Here is a 17,314-nt window from a genome sequence, read left to right as displayed (position 1 = left end):
TGAGCTTTAAAAATAAATATACACATGCTCAGTTTTGTAAGTCAACCTGTAAAATACCCATAAAGGCAAATGTTTACTGTTTAATTAACACTGGGACTTTACAATAGGATGCTTGTTTTTGAGGAGTTAACATGAAAGTGAATCATGGACTTTGTGAAAAATGCTGTCACTGTTCAGCTTATGCTGGGTGAATTAACTTGCCTAGTAAAAAGCAAATGTTAAAAAATTTCCTGATTCTATAACCACATTATATGCACTAAACTAAATGCATGAGAGCTCTCTGCATGGATCAAAGGGACCTAGCCCTGTTGCACACAGAAGCTGAGGGCTAACCTTGCCACTACTGACTGGTTACCTACCCTCATGAATATTCCACTTGAAAAAAACTTTTAACAATATATTGTGTGTACCTGTAAGGAGGGAAAACTTGGTGGCGGGGGGGGTCCTATTTCTCTATTTGGATACCTGAGCATGTACAAAATACCAAAATCACTTTGAGATTTAAAGAATAGACCATCAGCTTAAAATGCTATTTTCTGCCACCATTTCCAAATACGTATTTCATGACTAAATTCTAAATCTTAAATTGTTAGTGTGAAATACCAATAAATTTTCTTTTTTGTTACTACTACCTGTATTCTAATAAGGAAACAGTTTGGGTTTTTTTGCCCAGGGGTAACAGGTTAATGATGGATCATCCTTCAGTTGTTCATTGTGTATTAAACCAGTGAACTACTGTATGCGTAAATGAGCTGAAGTTGTCTAATTGGAACTGCGATTTAACTTATTTGCTTAGAGTAATAAAAGCATTTTGTGCATTTAATCTCAATTAAAGGTTTTTATCTGATCTTTCATTATAAGGGAATATATATATATATCCACCTCCATAAAATAGGCAGTAAGAATCATCTGAATAAAAATTATGTTGGCAAGTAAGCAGCACTGAATGATACCCAACAGAAACACAGTATCAAAAGATTTCAGTAACAATCCAAACTTTTTTCTCTTATTAATGAAGAAAATGATTAACTACTAAAGATCTCTCTCATTGGGTTTTAGAAATACCCTGCATGCACTAAGGCTAAAGCTTCTCAAACTCATTTAAAAACACCTGCAAATTAAAACCAAATGAAAAACATTATTGCTTACCCATGGGAACTACTTTTTTAACAGATCATCTGCCACGGTAAACATATTAGATTAGAAATGTCAGTTATATCCTTTAGAAAAATTTCCACGTACTCCCATATTCTTTTCTGGAAAGAATTTCATAGCAGAGAGCATACCATTCCGAAGGGTAACCTGGTTAGCAGTCATCCACATACTGTAATCTCGGCCAGTGGAAATGCAAACTAGATGCTGTGTGCCTGGCTTCCCACTTGAAGAACTCATCATCAATAGTATACCATTTGTCAGCAGACGTCACAGCTTCACCTTAGCCAGGGCCACCATTCCTCGGCAAGTGAGGAGACCAGGCCTAAAACCCAAGTATTCAGTGTTCCAGACCAGTGTTTTAAGGATGCATTTTATGAATTCTGTAGGTAAATTTTTAAGTTAAAAAAGCTTGGGTTAAGAATTCAAATTCAGAATTGGTTAAGAGGTGAAGGTCAGAAAAGAGATGTCCTGAAAACTCATGAAAGCCAATGAGAAGTGAGTCTCTAACCACATCCATGAAAATCTAAACCAACCACTCAAAAAATCCTCCTAATCTTCAATTCATTACCCTACCTGGGAGTCCAAAGAGGTGGGATCTAATCCCCTAGAGCCCAAACAGATGGATCTGTAGATCAGTGCTATGTCTCTGTATCCTTTATGGCTGCAGAAACAGCCGTGACTGGCACACATACTGAAAACCCAGAAGTTGGGTGGGCCGGACAGCAGAGCAGGCACATGTTGGCAAAGAGGCCTGACACGCTGCTCTGTCACATAACCATATTACGCCCATCACTGCTACAGACATCTGATCGGTAACTACAAAAATGTGCATTTACATGCGTGGGAAATTTAAATGGTAATGGCAAATACTGTAATAAAGATGATGTGCTTATTCACATGGCTCTCATAAAGATATCTAGGAAAAATATAAATTTTAAAAAACAAAGTTTAATCATACTTAATAAGACCTTTCACAAGATTTTTGAGTAGGAATCCAACCTCCATATTTCAGTGAACTTCAAACCTTGTTGTAAGTTATTCTTTCCAAGTTAGAATAATTTACCAAATAGGACAACCAATAGATTTTTACTAAGAATAATTTCAATCTAAGATTTTTATGAAGTTGTAAATGAGAAACTAAAAACAGGAAAATGTGAAATGAGCCAACACTTTAAGCCTCTACTTACCACGGGGGGGGGTATTTAATCACTTTTAAAGATCCCCTTTTTATTTTACTGGTGTTGGATATGGGGTCTTTTTAAGATATAAATTCTGCAACAGGTTTTTACTAACTAAACCAGATGCAGCACATCATAATTCCATGTGCCACATAGCCATTTTCGATGATGGGGAGAGTTCTGGGGGAAAAGTTCTGTAATTCCCAAGTACTGGTATAGTAAATTGAGTATGAAAACTGAGTATATGCCTTACAAACTTATGCACAGAAATTCGACAGTATAGAAAGTTAGAAACCATTATCAGAACCAAAAAGTGCTCTAGGTAAAATTCAGGACCAAAATCAAAATTTTGCTTATTTGCTTTTCTACAAATTATTCAGTTTATGAATTCAAGGCACATTCTATGAAGAATATTAAGCTGATGCCCCTTTTTCACCACTCCATCGCAGGTACGTGTATTGTTAAGAACGGTGGCAACTGCCCCACCCCCTTCAACACAGGCACTGCCATCTAGTGGCCTTTTTTTTTTTTTTTTTTCCACCAACAATTAAAAAAAAACCCCAAAAAACAGAAAACACGGGGCCCAGCTCTGGCAACAAACAAATCCTGATGGTTTGTCAAATAAGTAAATGCATTTGGTACACAAACTCCATGCCACCAAACTAATGACTAGTTATTTATCTACAAAAAAAAGTTAACACAGTAAGAAAAACCTCTTACGTATTACATATTTTGCAGTGACTCTTCTTGTGACTTCCTCATTCATTATTATCCAATGATAGCACATGGACAATAATGCACCAAAGAAAAGTAAATTGCAAACTCCAGAAACAATGAGTAAATACAATCCTAAATTGAAGACACTAAACCACTATGCAAATGTGCTCTTGCCCCGGTTTCCAAGTTCTTGGGCATGCCCATAGAAGATAAACTCCTGATGAACACCTTTCTACAACGTTATAAACAAAACAGCAAATATTATTTACAACATTCACATTAAATTTGGAAGTGGAAACTAAAGTTAAGATTAGGAATTAGGAATAGGATATTTCTTTTGAAGTACTCTTTGTAGAAAATTACTGGATGTGGTCAAAAGCTAATAGGAATATGAGCCTGTATCATCTATTATTCCATAACCCTTTAAATAATACAAGCTAAAAAGCTTCCCAAACTTTTTCAAATCACGGCATGCACCAAAAAATGATAATTATCTCTGCACACATTGATTAAGAAATGCAAGACAATGTTCTTGGCTGAACCCTAGGGGCTGAAGAGGTTAATATGAAGAAATTTTGTTCACAATCAATGGGAACTTATGGGTCAAATTTGGGGCGCCTGGGTGGCTCAGGAGCTTAAGCATCTGCCTTCAGCGAAGGTCATGATTTCAGGGTCCTGGGATCGAGTCCCACGTCAGGCCCTGCACTGAGCGCCAAGTCTGTGTGAAATTCTCTCTCCCTCTGCCCCTTCCACCTGTGCTCTCTCAAACAAATAAAATCTTAAAAAAAAAAAAAAAGGTCAAAATTTATGAAAGTCCTGATGAAAAAAGGCTGCACTAAATGCTGTACAAGCACTAAAACCACTGCAATTCCTCGGCGAGTTCTTAGAATTCTGGAACTAAGATCATAAACATTACTCTGATCTCTTACACATCAATATTCAGGAAGGAGGTTCTCTCCTGAATATTCCTCTAGTGATGTGAGACCCTAGGCAAGGAAAACAATGATTCCAGTCTCCAAGTCAGGTCAAACCAACATGGTAGGGTTGAGCTGACCTCCCTGGCCGCCCAAGGCAGGGCTATATAGCTGAACAGTATGTGCTTTAACCCCACGGGACAACTCTCAGATGCCTGGCCACTAATTTTAGGTTATTACCCTGGCTGCCTCTCTTCTGTTAAAAAAAAAAAAAAGAAAAGAAAAGAAAACAAAAAAAAAATTTTCCACAAGTTTCTCTGCCCCAAATTGGAGACCTTGTTTTTAACTCTGAGTTATTTCAAATCACAAATTCAGAGATTTGTAAACATGAGGCTTCTGTTCAATCCCCAGGGGGAAAAGGATTCTTCATTCTGATATTTATGGTTCACAGAAGTTGTAATATTGTGGTTAGAACACAAAGAACCACCTATTAACTTCTTGCTACTATTTTAACAATAACAGCTCAGTCCAGGTTACTGTGACCTCTGACAGATCAAGGAAACAAGTTATTTTCTCCTCTTGTGATTTAAGCACATTGCAAGACACTTTTTACCTTTTAAAAAATGTCCTGGCACTCTGAGTTTCCCTTTCAATTCATTTAATTTCAACAATCTGTCAAAAAAGAGCCAATAAACAAATACTGAATTACATTTTGTTGGGTTTTTCAAACCCTCCAACTGAAGACTATAAAAACATCTTGTGTGTCTCTCACCCTGACCACCCTGCTGCGTTTCCATATACCACAGGCCACCCGTAGATACAAAGCCAGGGGGCAAAGCCGGCACGGTCTACTTGGAGCCAGTAGACAGGAGGGCAATGAGGCCTGATGAAGCACTTATGGATAAAATATAGTTCCTGTAAAAATTTAATGTTAAGGAAAAATTAAAAGCCCAAAAGTAGTTCAACAAAATAAAAAGAGCCCATCTCTTTGGAATGCAGTTTCCTGTCTGACACTGTAAAATGACAATGATGTGCAGTCCCATCGTCTGCAAATGCAATTAACAAGACAGAAGGCTATGAAGAATGAAGAGCATTCACAGGAAATGTGTTCCAATTTTAAAAACACTTGAGACAGAAACCTAGAACACATGATCATAAAGAAGACATCTGAATTCCATTTAACCTAAAAGAGAAGAGCTAATCAAGATTATGAACAGGAAGAAGAAACTTAGCTTCCCTGCCTCCAGCCAAGAGCAAAGGAAAAGTAAGTCTCCCCTGTCCATCAGTGTTTTGGCTACAGTTGGCCTGTAAAAGGAGGCTCTGAAAGTTCACAGCTACTCTCAGCCTCAGAATGGGACTGTTTTGGACAAACCACTCTAGTATTCCCAGAAGACACAAGTTGGAGGAGTCTGCTATTTTATTACATAAAATCTCCACTTAAATGTATGGCTGCACATCCCTAACACCTTTAATTAAAATTACCTAAAAAGAGAAGACTGATTCTTGCCCAAAAGCTCAATTTAAGAGCAGCTTGAAACACTGTTAAGACATTATGAAATGTGCCTATTTAACTACACTGGCTATCCACCCAATTCCAAAGCAGACACATGGGCTTATGCCAGGAGCTATCAAAGAAGGCAAGCTGCTTTTGATCCTCAGAACTTATTTTTAAATAGGAAGATATACAGGATCATATATGTAAGAGTGCTTTGTAATACTTGTTATTTATCATGAAGTTATAATTTATAAACTTCAAAGAACGTTAAGTCAAACCCAAAGCCCTTATTTAAAATGTCCAGAAACTTGCCTGAGGTCACAGTGCTATTTAGTGAACTGATTCCCCGGGCAGTTTTCTTCACAGTAAAATACCTGGGATAAATCAAAAACCAAAACAAACTCTTGATTCTAGACTTTGAAAAATGCTAATCAACCTTTAAAAGGATACACTGTAGGGTTGAAGTTCTTCAATATAAAGAAGGAAGCAACAATGACCAAGACCAGGAATAGGGTGTTGTTATAGAAGATGGAAAATGTTGTAGCTTCATAATCAGCAACTTCGTTCTTCTTCCACAAGATTCTGTAGACAAATTGATCAAGTTTATAAATATGTATTAAAATATTTTAAATACCACATGGCTCTAGTCCACTATAAGGTTTTTCCTTATGTATTCTGGACAGAATGTGTTTTTAACATTAAATTTAATCAGCACTGTGCCCTTTTTTCCTGCTGAAAAAGATATTTTACTCTATTGATAAAAATAGCTGCTCAGTATATTACCTTTTTTCCCAGGCAGTCAGGGCTTTGGAGGAAGGGACAGATTAATTGCAATTGGCTTGGCTTCATCAGCAGCCTAAAGAGACATCGTTCTCTAGGCCCTCACCTAAAACAAACTCCATGATCAGTATTCACATGAAGCTTTCCTGGCTGTTTGCTGGCTTGAGGCTCTCAACAGCCTCCAGATCTCAGCCTTCAATATTACACCTGAAGACAATCCCAAAAACAAAACCTAGCCGTGGCTCACAGAAGCAGACTTGTCTGCAACTATCTTTAGCCACCTTTACATAATTCAAACAAAAAATGTGCTTCAACATTAGGAGGATTTTTTAACTTCTGTAAAACCCATTTACTTTTTATTTAATCCATTTTACTCATTATGTTTTATTAACTAAAACTTTATCAGCCTTTTACCTCTTCACACGGGCAGCAGGAAGTTCCAGGGTGCCTGTGAATAAGGTAGCCTTTTTTATTCCATTTGATTAATTAACTTCGTAAGGCAGTTTTTAAAAGAGTAGGTTGTGACCCACTAGCGGGACGTGAAATCAATTGGGTAGATTCAACACTCAGGGAAAGTAACTGAGTGGAATGAGACCAGCATTTTTTTTAAATAGAAAAATATTGAGGATGCCTGGGTGGCTCAGGTCGTGATCCCAGGGTCCTAGGATCGAGCCCCACATTGGGCTCCCGGCTGGCTCGGTGGGGAGTCTGCTTCTTCCTCTGCCTGGCGCTCCCCCTGCTTACGCGCTTGCGCTCTCTCTGACAAACAAACAAAATCTTAAAAAAAGAAAAGAAAAATATCAAGTGTATCACCCACAGCAGGATAATTATTGTTTTGGGAAACATTTGCATGTGTGCATGTTTGAGTGTATTTGGTCGAAAGGTGAAGTACTTTACTGTAGATTATCAAAAAGGTTGAAAGCCATAACCACTGATGCTTTGTCCTCCCCAAAGATACACTACCCTGAGGCCAGATGATCCCCTCCACCAATCCTAAGGACAGCACTATGGCTAATGTCATTGGCAACTGCTACATTTTATTCACCACATGTTTTAATCCAAAGTCAACAAGCTTGACTGTAAAGGAGCTAAATGAAATGAACTTAACTTCATCACAAGAAGTTTGTGTTCTCTTGGGCGCCTGGGTGGCTCAGTTGGTTAAGCGACTGCCTTCAGCTCAGGTCATGATCCTGGAGTCCTGGGATCGAGTCCCGCATCAGGCTCCCTGCTCAGCGGGGAGTCTGCTTCTCCCTCTGACCCTCTTCCCTCTCGTGCTCTCTATCTCTCATTCTCTCTCTCTCAAATAAATAAAAAAAAAAAAAAAAAAAATCTTTAAAAAAAAAAAAAAGAAGTTTGTGTTCTCTAATATAAATGCCATAGGTCCTTGATTCTATGGATACCATCAACTTAATAAAACTTCTATTTACTGTAAGTTTGGGAGAAGTAAAAGATACTATATTAAATGCAGCCATCAACTATAAAACAGCTCCTGATGTAAGAGAAGTTTAAATGTAAATTTAGAAAACATGTGACTTGGAATTGGAGGAAATGAAAAAAATACATTATACCAGTTTAACACTGATCAAAGAAAACACCATCTCAAAAAAGATGCATAGCCCCAACATGGTTCAATGCTAGAAAACATTCAGAACTAAGTGTCTCTGTTTTTAAGACACTGGTACAAGATCCAGTGGAGACAGGTTCCTTAAACAGGCTATTAGCATGCCTCCATTATGGTTGCTTAGATTATCCCACCTCCATAGGAGCACTTCTCCCTAACTCAAAACAGTTGTGATGAAAAAAGTGGCTCAATCCTTTAGGTGACCCCAGCTCCCAATATGACCAAGTGTTACATCAATGTATACACAGGACTATCTTGGACAGCTTTCAGAATTTTCTCTAGCCCAACCATATCCTGGTTCATTTAGAAAAAAATGAAGATCCCCAAATGCCCTCATCAGCAATAGTTCTGCCAAAGCTTCACTGGTAAGAAATCTAGTTTGGGAGAGCACGCCCAAGGAGTCATTTTTCCAAGGAGCATTTCCTACAGGGTAAAGACTGAGACCAAACTCAAGAACTGTTATAATCACATTAATACTAAATGACAGACCATTGGTAAGTCAAGAAGAAATAACACTCACACCCTGGGATAAATATTAATGACTCTCTGATTTTCCTCAGCTAATTTCCAACCCTGAATGGAGGGCAAAGCAGTTTCAAAGTCGCATGGGGCACATATTCCAAATGATTGTAGGTGGGAGCTTTGAGACATATGTATCTAGGCAAAGAGGTGTTGATAAGCCTTTTCTTAAATCTCTTGAAGCAACTCTTTTGAGGGAGAAAAATACTAGATTTTTTTTTTTTTGTAAACACTAGATCTTAATGAGAGTCTTAATCCCAGTTGAGTCGATCATGAGTATACACCCGGATACAACTTTATCCAGTGTGGTTTTTGTGAAATATTAACAGCACAAACTTCTGATGACAAGAAGAGAAATTTTATCATCTTCTGACACTCTACATTTTATGTATTCACAAAACCTACACTTCATTCTCCTTTGAAATACTGATTCAGCCAATGGCAAAGACATTTCATTTCCAATTCCAACTCTGATCCAGTAGTAGCGACTACCTGAATACCATGCTGAGAAAAATCCTGAGACATATCCCAGAATCAAGAACATGTGCCAGACCAAATCAGGCAAGTCTGCAGTGGGCAGAGGAGACCCATTTGCCATCTCTGCTACAATTCATCACCTAAAACCTACAGAGCTGTAACAAGCATTTTGAAACTGTGTAACTGTGATGTACACTCCAATTTAAGAACCACTTTTCTAATAAATACTATAATTTAGTAAAAAGATTTTTTTTTTTTTAAGATTTTATTTGACAGAGAGAGACACAAGCAGGGGGAGTGGAAGAGGGAGAAGCAGGCTTCCCGCAGAGTGGGGAGCCCGATGCGAGGCTCGATCCCAGGCCCCTGGGATCATGACCTGAGCCGAAGGCAGATGCTTAACGACTGAGCTACCCAGGCGCCCAGTAAAAAGATTTTTTTAAAAAAATGTCCTAGATTCCCTATCTCTATCACCATGCAAAAATTTACAATCAGGAAGCTATGCAACCAGACCTCATTAAAGCTGCCTTCACTGTCACTATTTTAATATTGTACCCTTCAGGAAACACCTGGCTGGCTCAGTCGGTAGAGCATGCAACTCTTGATCTCTGGGTGGTGAGTTCAAGCCCCACACTAGGTGCAGAGATTACTTAAAAAAATAAAATCTTAAAAAAATATTGTATCCTTCAGTTTTTATAAAGGATCCACAGGAGATCACCATTTCTATAATGTTTTAGTGCCTTTTCAAAACCACTGCAGAAGACATTGTTTATTAAGTTACTCAGTGTCCCTTAAATAAGGATCCACTTGATAAAGTCCTTCCAAGATTCAGTGCCAGGAAAGTTTCTTTTCAGAAGGACTTACATGCTGCTTCTCATCAGACAATGAAAGTGTGTGACCTCAGATGCTTCCCCTGACACTTGGAAGCTCAGTTAAGTTCAATGCTCAACTGCTGTAACTAACTCTGAGTTCTTGTTCACCCAGCTTTTCTTACTTTTAAAGGTTTCTGATCTTTCAAAATTGTACTGCTTTATTTCATATGCACTTTAATATGGCAAGTCTCCACAAAGTCTTTCTGGAGGCAAAGTGGGTTAAAAATTCCATTTCACAAAGCACTTTGTAGATACTAAAACTTAAGATCTATGAAAACAACCTCAACTCGTGACTGTATTAAACCCACATAACAACTCTAAGGCACGGGTTTATTCAATCATTCAGAGACTTCTGCTACTCAGATATTAGACTATTAAGCCTTCTAAGAGCATCTGGCAGGAAAAATTGAGGGGTAAGGGCTAACAAATGTGGTACAGATTTGGGCAACAGGAGAGAAACCAAGTTGTTTTCTTTTTCCCAACCGACACAGATAACCAAGAACTGGCTGTCCTTAGGGAAGCTCCGGAATGGAAATACCACCACCTAAAAATGCTAACACCAACACAATATAAACTCTTCAGACGCAGAGGGGTGAGGTGATATGCTCAAGGCTGCACAGCTATCAAGTGGCAGAGCCAGCACTGGATAAAGTTCTGCAGACTCCTAACTCCAGGACAGCATTTAAGGAGGACAAGTTCTCGAGCCATACTGCCCGAGTTCTTATTGTGGATTGACCAACGCCCAGGAATCGATGCCCTTGGGCAAGTTACCCAAGCTTTCTGTACCTCAGTTTCTTCAGATGTAAACTGGAAATATTAGCCCTACCTCAGAGAGCTCTTTAAAGAAACAAATAAATGAACTGTGTGTAACACAAAGAAAAGCATCTGGTGGTGGTAAAAACTCAAAATGCCAGTGTGACTGTTATTCCCATTACTATGTCTTCTACAATATCAACATTTAACCTCAGGCAATTCCATTATTCACATTCTCCAGGCAGAAACCAAAAACTTAATTTTCTACAAAGTATTGCGTTTTTTGATTATCACTAACACTTTAGAAGTCCAACCTTTCATCCTTTTCCTTTCGAGACATCTTTCTGTTATCAGCTTCAGAAAGTTTTCGAGTCACTTCTTTGGAAACAGCATCCTCCCTCTTCTGTGCTACTCTGGGGAAAAAAAAGAAAAAAAAAGTTTCCACATGCTCCATGAATGAATATCACACTATCTGAAACACTCTGTACTCATATTTTGTATTGGCAACTATATGATACTTTACATTTCAAGAAATAATCTTGACAGAAAATTCCAAGTTTATTATACTGTAATAGCCAAAAGAGAGTTCAAGAACTTCCAAGATGGAGTTTATTAGTTATAAGCTTTGACTTCTGCTTAAAAGGGGTAATCTTCCAAAGTTTTAGGTATTTAATATGGAAAAAAGTCAAATGCTTTTAGCACAGCTTAGTTATAAATCATTTTAACTCCATTTTGTTTTAGCCTAGTTGTTTCTATAAATAAATTTGATAAGGCATTGGCAAATGATATAGGATCTCAATTCCAGTAAATAAAAGTAAACTAGACTTAAAAAACAAAAGGGGAGGGACACCTGGTTGGCTCAGTCGGTTAAGCATCTGCCTTCGGCTCAGGTTATGATCCCAGGGTTCTGGGATCGAGTCCCGCATCAGGCTCCTTCCTCAGTGGGCAGCCTGCTTCTCCCTCTGCCTGCCGCTCCCCCTGCTTGCACACGCGTGCACACGCTCTCTCTGGTAAATAAATCTTTATTTTAAAAAAAGGGAATTGTTGGCAAGGATGCGGAGAAAGGGGAACCCTCCTACACTGTTGGTGGGAATGCAAGCTGGTGCAGCCACTCTGGAAAACAGTATGGAGGTTCCTCAAAAAGTTGAAAACAGAGCTACCCTACAACCCAGCAATTGCACTACTGGGTATTTACCCCATAGAAACAAATGTAGTGATCCTAAGGGGAGCACCCCCCAATGTTTACAGCAGCAATGTCCACAACAGCCAAACTATGGAAAGAGCCCAGATGTCCATCAACAGATAAATGGATAAAGGTGTGGTGTGTCTATATATACACAATGGAATGTTACGCAGCCATCAAAAAAAAAAAAAAATGAAATCTTGCCATTTGCAATGACGTAGATGGAACTAGAGGGTATTATGCTAAATGAAATAAGTCAATCAGAGAAAGACAAGTTTCATATGATCTCACTGATATGTGGAATTTAAGAAACAAAACAGAATCATACGGGAAGAGAGAAAAAAATAAAGTAAGACGAAACCATTGAGGGAGACAAACCATAAGACTCTTAATCACAGGAAACAAACTGAGGGCTGCTGGAGGGGAGGGGGACAAGGGATGGGGTGGCTGGGTGATAGACATTGGGGAGGGCATGTGATGTAATGAGCACTGGGTATAAGACTGATGAATCACAGGCCTGTACCTCTGAAACCAATAATACACTATATGTTAATTGAATTTAAATAAAATGTTTAAAAAAAATTAAAGCAGAATCAAAAAAATAAAATAAAAATAAAAAGGGAATTAACAGCTGTAACATATTAAAGTAATACTTTAACCCCACTCAAAGAACAATTTCACTAAAAATAAATAATACCACAGGTCAGGGATCAACCGTACCACTTTTAACTAAATGAACCACTGTATGGAATCAGCCAGAAAAACTAAAAGTGTTATTCAAGATACCAGATCAGAATCTTCAGTGATCAAATAAAAAAAAAAAAAAAATGTATATTCATCAGAAAATCTATAAGGTGAATTTTATCAGATGAGATTGCTAGTGAAAGAGAGGATAAAATTTAACCTACGACAAAATATAAAAAGCCTCCCAAAGTTCATGACATTTAAATTCAACATGGTGTATTTTTCATAATATAGGAGAAGAGACTGGTTAGCCATTATAGAAGAAAAATAACAGATATAAGCAAAATCTAGCAATTATCTACACAGTCCCACTATGAAAATGTTCAACACAATGTTGAGATATATTAAAAGCAACAAAATATGGAACGTGGAAATCTGTTCACTCTATGTTCAATTAATTAATCCCTCATTACTATGCTGTATTTAGTTTTGGTCAGCGTACCAAGGAAAGGTGTGGAGAAATCAGGATAGATTCCTGAAAAGAAAGCCCAAGATCATTCAAGTCAGTAGTTTTCAACCTTTCTTTAACCACAAGAGCTTCTGGGATGCAAATTAAACACAAATTCCCAAAGATCCAACTTTGATTCATTTTATTATGTAAAAGTTCTGTTCTTAAGGGCAGAGACTCTTATTTCTGAACCTCTCTAGCAGACCAGGCACTCAAAGGTTTCTTGAACTTAGTATAAGACCACTTTTTTCTAAGAAAGGCCAGCTGATAAGAAAAGAATGTGGTTTATAGCAGAAACATTTCTGAGCTGAACAGAGGGGAAAAAATATACATATATACACACACCCCCACAGCCCGTCAGAATGGTAGGACAGAGGAACAAACTATTTTTAAAAGAGTTGGCTATCTCCAAGTATCTTTAAGACAAATAGTCAATCATCTGTTCACAGGACAAATCTTCCTGAAGAGACCAAACCAGATTAACTAGTTAATTTCTCTTCTAGATCTAAAATTCTATCTTCACCTAACAGACCCATAACAACCTGTCAGGTTTATTACAACTTAACAAGTCCTACCCTCTTAGGGCTCTTAAGTAAGTCTCAGTGCTGAATGCTCTAAAACAAGACAAAGGTTACTCCAGTGGCCCAGCACTCAGCCAAATAAGATAACCCACAAAATCAGCTGTTTATCTTCTATTATTTTTTTAACGTTTTTCAGAAACTTTCCAGAAAAAAGAAAAATACCATCTATTTAATTTCTCTCTCTTTTTAAGATTGTAGTTATTTATTTGAGAGAGAGAGAAACACCATGAGAGGGGAGAGGGTCAGAGGGAGAAGCACGTTCCCCGCTGAACCGGGAGCCCGTTGCTGGACTGATCCCAGGACTCTGGGACCATGACCTGAGCTGAAGGCAGTTACTTAACAAAGTGAGCCATCCAGGCACCCCCATCTATTTAATTTCTTAAAGAAAAACATTTTTTAAAAGTCGTGCAACCTTAAAAAAATTCTTACGGGTTCTCTCACCCCCAGTGTCTCCAACACTGCACATAAACATTATGTGCCAGACACTATGCTTAACATGTCACCCATATTATCTTATTTAATCCTCACCATCTATGAGGTACCATTAGTATCCCCACTTTACAGCTCAGAAATGTGACGTCTAAAAAGATGAAACGTGTGCCCAAAGCTATATATTTAAGCAAAGCAGAGCTGGGACTGGAATCCAGACTGTCACCACATAAGCCAACTTCCCTCTATGAACACCTACCCATACTCTTGCATCTTCCTGAGTCTTTGAGCTTTAACACACCTTGTAAATATGTAGAAGCTTCGATGAGTGGCAGTATTTAATATTAAATCAAAACTAAGATTTAAAAAAAAACAATTCCACTCTGAGAGAACCTATTAAATCAAGTCAGTAAGTAACTGAAATAACTAAATGTACCGTTAACTGTTGTGAGGGACAAAAGACATGGCAGTGGCCCTCAAGAAGCCTAGAGTAGAAATGAGAAGGTAAAAAACCGTAATTTTAATTCCAAAAAGGTTAACGAAAAATAATATGCAGAAAAGTCAAAAAACGTCCAAGTCTCAAAGGGAGTGAGTTCCGAGGATATCACAAAGGATGGGTCGTACAAGGTGCCCACATCTGAGGTCTTCACTATCCACAGGTGGCCACACCTCACAAGAAAGCTAGCCCAGAACAGGAAAGTCCAAGACAGGCCGAAACCGGAATGGCAGTTGGTGAAGAGGGCTGCCAAGCAGAAAGACGATAAAGATCATTCTGCTGGTCTAGCAGAAAGGCAGTCCACACAAACCTGAGCTCTGAAGAGTCCAAGACAACAGCAGAGAAGATGCTGAGGCCACTTTCAGCCACTGAGGCCATTTCTGGTCTTCAATAAATCCCTGTTAGCTAAGATCATCTCACCATGTTTCTTCTTTTAAAGATCTATGTATTTGAGAGAGAGCGAGCACATGCGAGCGGGGGAAGGGACAAAGGGAGAAAATACCCCAGTGGACTCCAACTGAATGTGGAGCCTGACACGGGCTCACAGGATCCTGAGACTGTGACCTGAGCCAAAACCCAGAGTTGGCCACCTAACCAACTGCACCACCCAGGTGCCCTTCATCTCAACATGTTTCTATTCCCTGTCACCACACAGAGCCTAACACAGAAACAACAAACTTAGAAAGGATTTATATAATCTGTAACCTTAGAGGAAATACAAAAATCTTTTACATTTTTACACACTTATAAAAAAATGTAATTAGCATTAAAAATGTCAGTTAAAAAAAAAAAAAGACTACTTATTTCATGTCCGAGAATAGTACATGGAGAACCAGAACTGTTCTTTCCAGGAAGAATTTCATTTGGCTTCAGCTATGTTAATTTACTTGGTGGTTTGTTTTTCTGATAAACCCCATGATAAAGGCTAGTGCTCAACTGTTCTAATTTCACCCTCAAAACCTACTTCTATAAGTGTCAGAAGCACTGTCTCTGCTTCACTTAGTTAATAATTCTTTATAGCATTAATACGCCTATATACGTATACAGATCAAACTGATACTTATTGAAAACAAGACACACAAATGGTCTTTAAGACATCCTTCTATATAAAAGTGTAACATGTAATACATACTTTGCTTGAGAAATATACTTACTTGTGTTTGAGAACAAATTTCACATTTTTGTATGCAAAGGCTACCAAGTAAGTGCTTACTAGGGTCATCACACTGTAGAGAACAGCAGACTGAATAAGATCCATATGCCATATTCGCCAATATAACCCTGAATTAAGATAGAAGGGGGAGAGGAGGATACCAAAAGGAACAAAACATTACCACCCAGTTACAAAGGCATGATCAATTAATTGTAGCTAAGCCTATAAAATACAGTCCAGGTTAGAAAATCTAACACATTATAAGAGGATCTTCAGAAGTGATAAAGTTACAGTCTCAAACTTCCCCAGCTCAGAAAACTTGAAAAACAGAAACTTCCCATTACTAGTCCAGATAAGATTTCTGCTTCTTCTAAAATGACAATAAACTCTGAATCCCCCCACCCCGCCAAAAAAATCAGTTCAGACTTCAAGTTTCATTCATCAGGGTACTAGTAAGCTAAGTACAGGCTGTTGCACAGCCATGTGCAGTCCCAAGCCATAGTTTACATGCTGACGTGGCTATCTGAAATCAACGGCCAGTGAGGTTTTAAAAGGCCAAAAGAAAATGAATCTCGACTTAACTGCCCAACAAACGTGCCAGCAGTGTGAGGCAGGAGATTCAAATTCAGGAAACCTGAGCTATAACAACTTTGCTCAAGTCTGCAAAGTTCCTCCATCCAAATGAGAATTCTAGAATTATCCTAATATCATTGAAGAGTTTAAACAAGTGAGAGCGCCGGCTCTTGGCACCGGTGCAACCTCTCTCATCAAATTAGGAAAACAATGTTCAGCAGTGTGAAGTGCTTCACCTAAAGCTACACTTCTAATTCAGTTCGAGGGTTAATGGGAATTGGACTCTGGCCTAATTCATTAGTTTTTCCAAAATAAGTAAACGATAAAGTTTTAAAGCTGGTAATGGCAAACAATTGTGGGTAAAAACCCAGCAGATTACATATGCATGAGTGTTAGCACAAAATCTTAACCCGATTGTTTGCAGATTAGGAGCCGCCATCCCAGAACTAGGAAATCACAATCTCTCGGAGTGGGGCCACAAGTGAGTTTCCCGTGATGCCGCCCACCACTATTCCCGTTGAGCACAATGAAGCCCACAGAAGCGAGGTGCTATCCCCGTGCTCAGAACGAGTTGGGGACAGCCGCGGGCCGACGGCCCCAGCGCTAACTCCCGCCAGTCGGCCGGGCCCTGCCACGTCCCCGCCCAGCTCGGCCCGCCGGCGTCCTCCGCGGCCAGCCTGCTCCCGGCGCTCACAGATGGGGATGGCGGACACGATGAAGGCATTCCCGAAGAAGAGCGCGGAGGACTTGGCCGAGAGGTTGCGGCTGAAATCCTGCAGAAGCAAATCCTCTTCGGACTGCTGCTTGGAGCCGCCTTTGGGAGCCATGATGGAGCGGAGCCTCGAGCCTGGACAAGGCCGAGCTAGCTAAACGCCGCTGGTACTACCCCCGCGGCCGCCGTATCCAGTAATGACCCGTCAGCTCTACGCGCGGAGGCGGGACTCGGCGCGGCGCGGGAGCAAGCTTGCCCAGGATTGGCCCCCGCTATGTACGTTTCCCGGCGTGATTCGGCAAACCGGCCACACTTCCGGGTTCCTGGCCAGCCCCTTGGCTAGTGGGCTTCAAGAAGGCGGGGATTTGTACTTTCGTGGATGCTTTTTTTTTTTTTAATAAAGAAAACTTTATTGACATTCCACTTCACAGGTGCCATCACGCTTTCCAAGTCGTTGGCATTCCAAAATAGGAAGCTGTTCTGGGCTCGAGTCATTCAGTCGGTCATTCAACGAGAG

At 39.3% G+C, this 17,314-nt stretch overlaps 1 protein-coding gene across 1 annotated transcript; it reads right to left on the bottom strand.

Annotated features, from left to right (window-relative positions):
* Positions 1-4,605: 4,605 nt before the first annotated feature.
* Positions 4,606-16,995, bottom strand: SSR3 (signal sequence receptor subunit 3). Its single transcript, XM_025879982.2, has 5 exons — positions 16,780-16,995; positions 15,514-15,640; positions 10,793-10,891; positions 5,910-6,041; positions 4,606-4,879 (listed from the first exon to the last, which is right to left on the bottom strand). Exons 1-5 carry the CDS (start codon positions 16,910-16,912, stop codon positions 4,813-4,815), a joined length of 558 nt encoding a protein of 185 aa, XP_025735767.1. The 5' UTR covers positions 16,913-16,995; the 3' UTR covers positions 4,606-4,812.
* Between the last annotated feature and the right edge of the window lie 319 nt (positions 16,996-17,314).

The sequence above is a fragment of the Callorhinus ursinus genome, unplaced genomic scaffold (genome assembly GCF_003265705.2).
Source record: "Callorhinus ursinus isolate GAN/ISIS: 27379988/994484 unplaced genomic scaffold, GSC_fseal_2.0 scaffold1, whole genome shotgun sequence".
NCBI classification, from domain to species: Eukaryota; Metazoa; Chordata; class Mammalia; order Carnivora; family Otariidae; genus Callorhinus; species Callorhinus ursinus.
The sequence above is the reverse complement of the archived record's forward strand: the minus strand, read 5'-3'. Positions and strand labels throughout refer to the sequence as shown.

Coding starts and splice junctions, on each gene's coding strand:
- SSR3 (XM_025879982.2), bottom strand. CDS start 16,912: ATGGCTCCCAAAGGCGGCTCCAAGCAGCAGTCCGAAGAGGATTTGCTT. Junction 10,892..15,513: donor AAATTTGTTCTCAAACACAA/GTAAGTATATTT, acceptor TTTTTTCCCCAG/AGTAGCACAGAAGAGGGAGG. Junction 6,042..10,792: donor CGAAAGGAAAAGGATGAAAG/GTTGGACTTCTA, acceptor ATTTGTCTACAG/AATCTTGTGGAAGAAGAACG.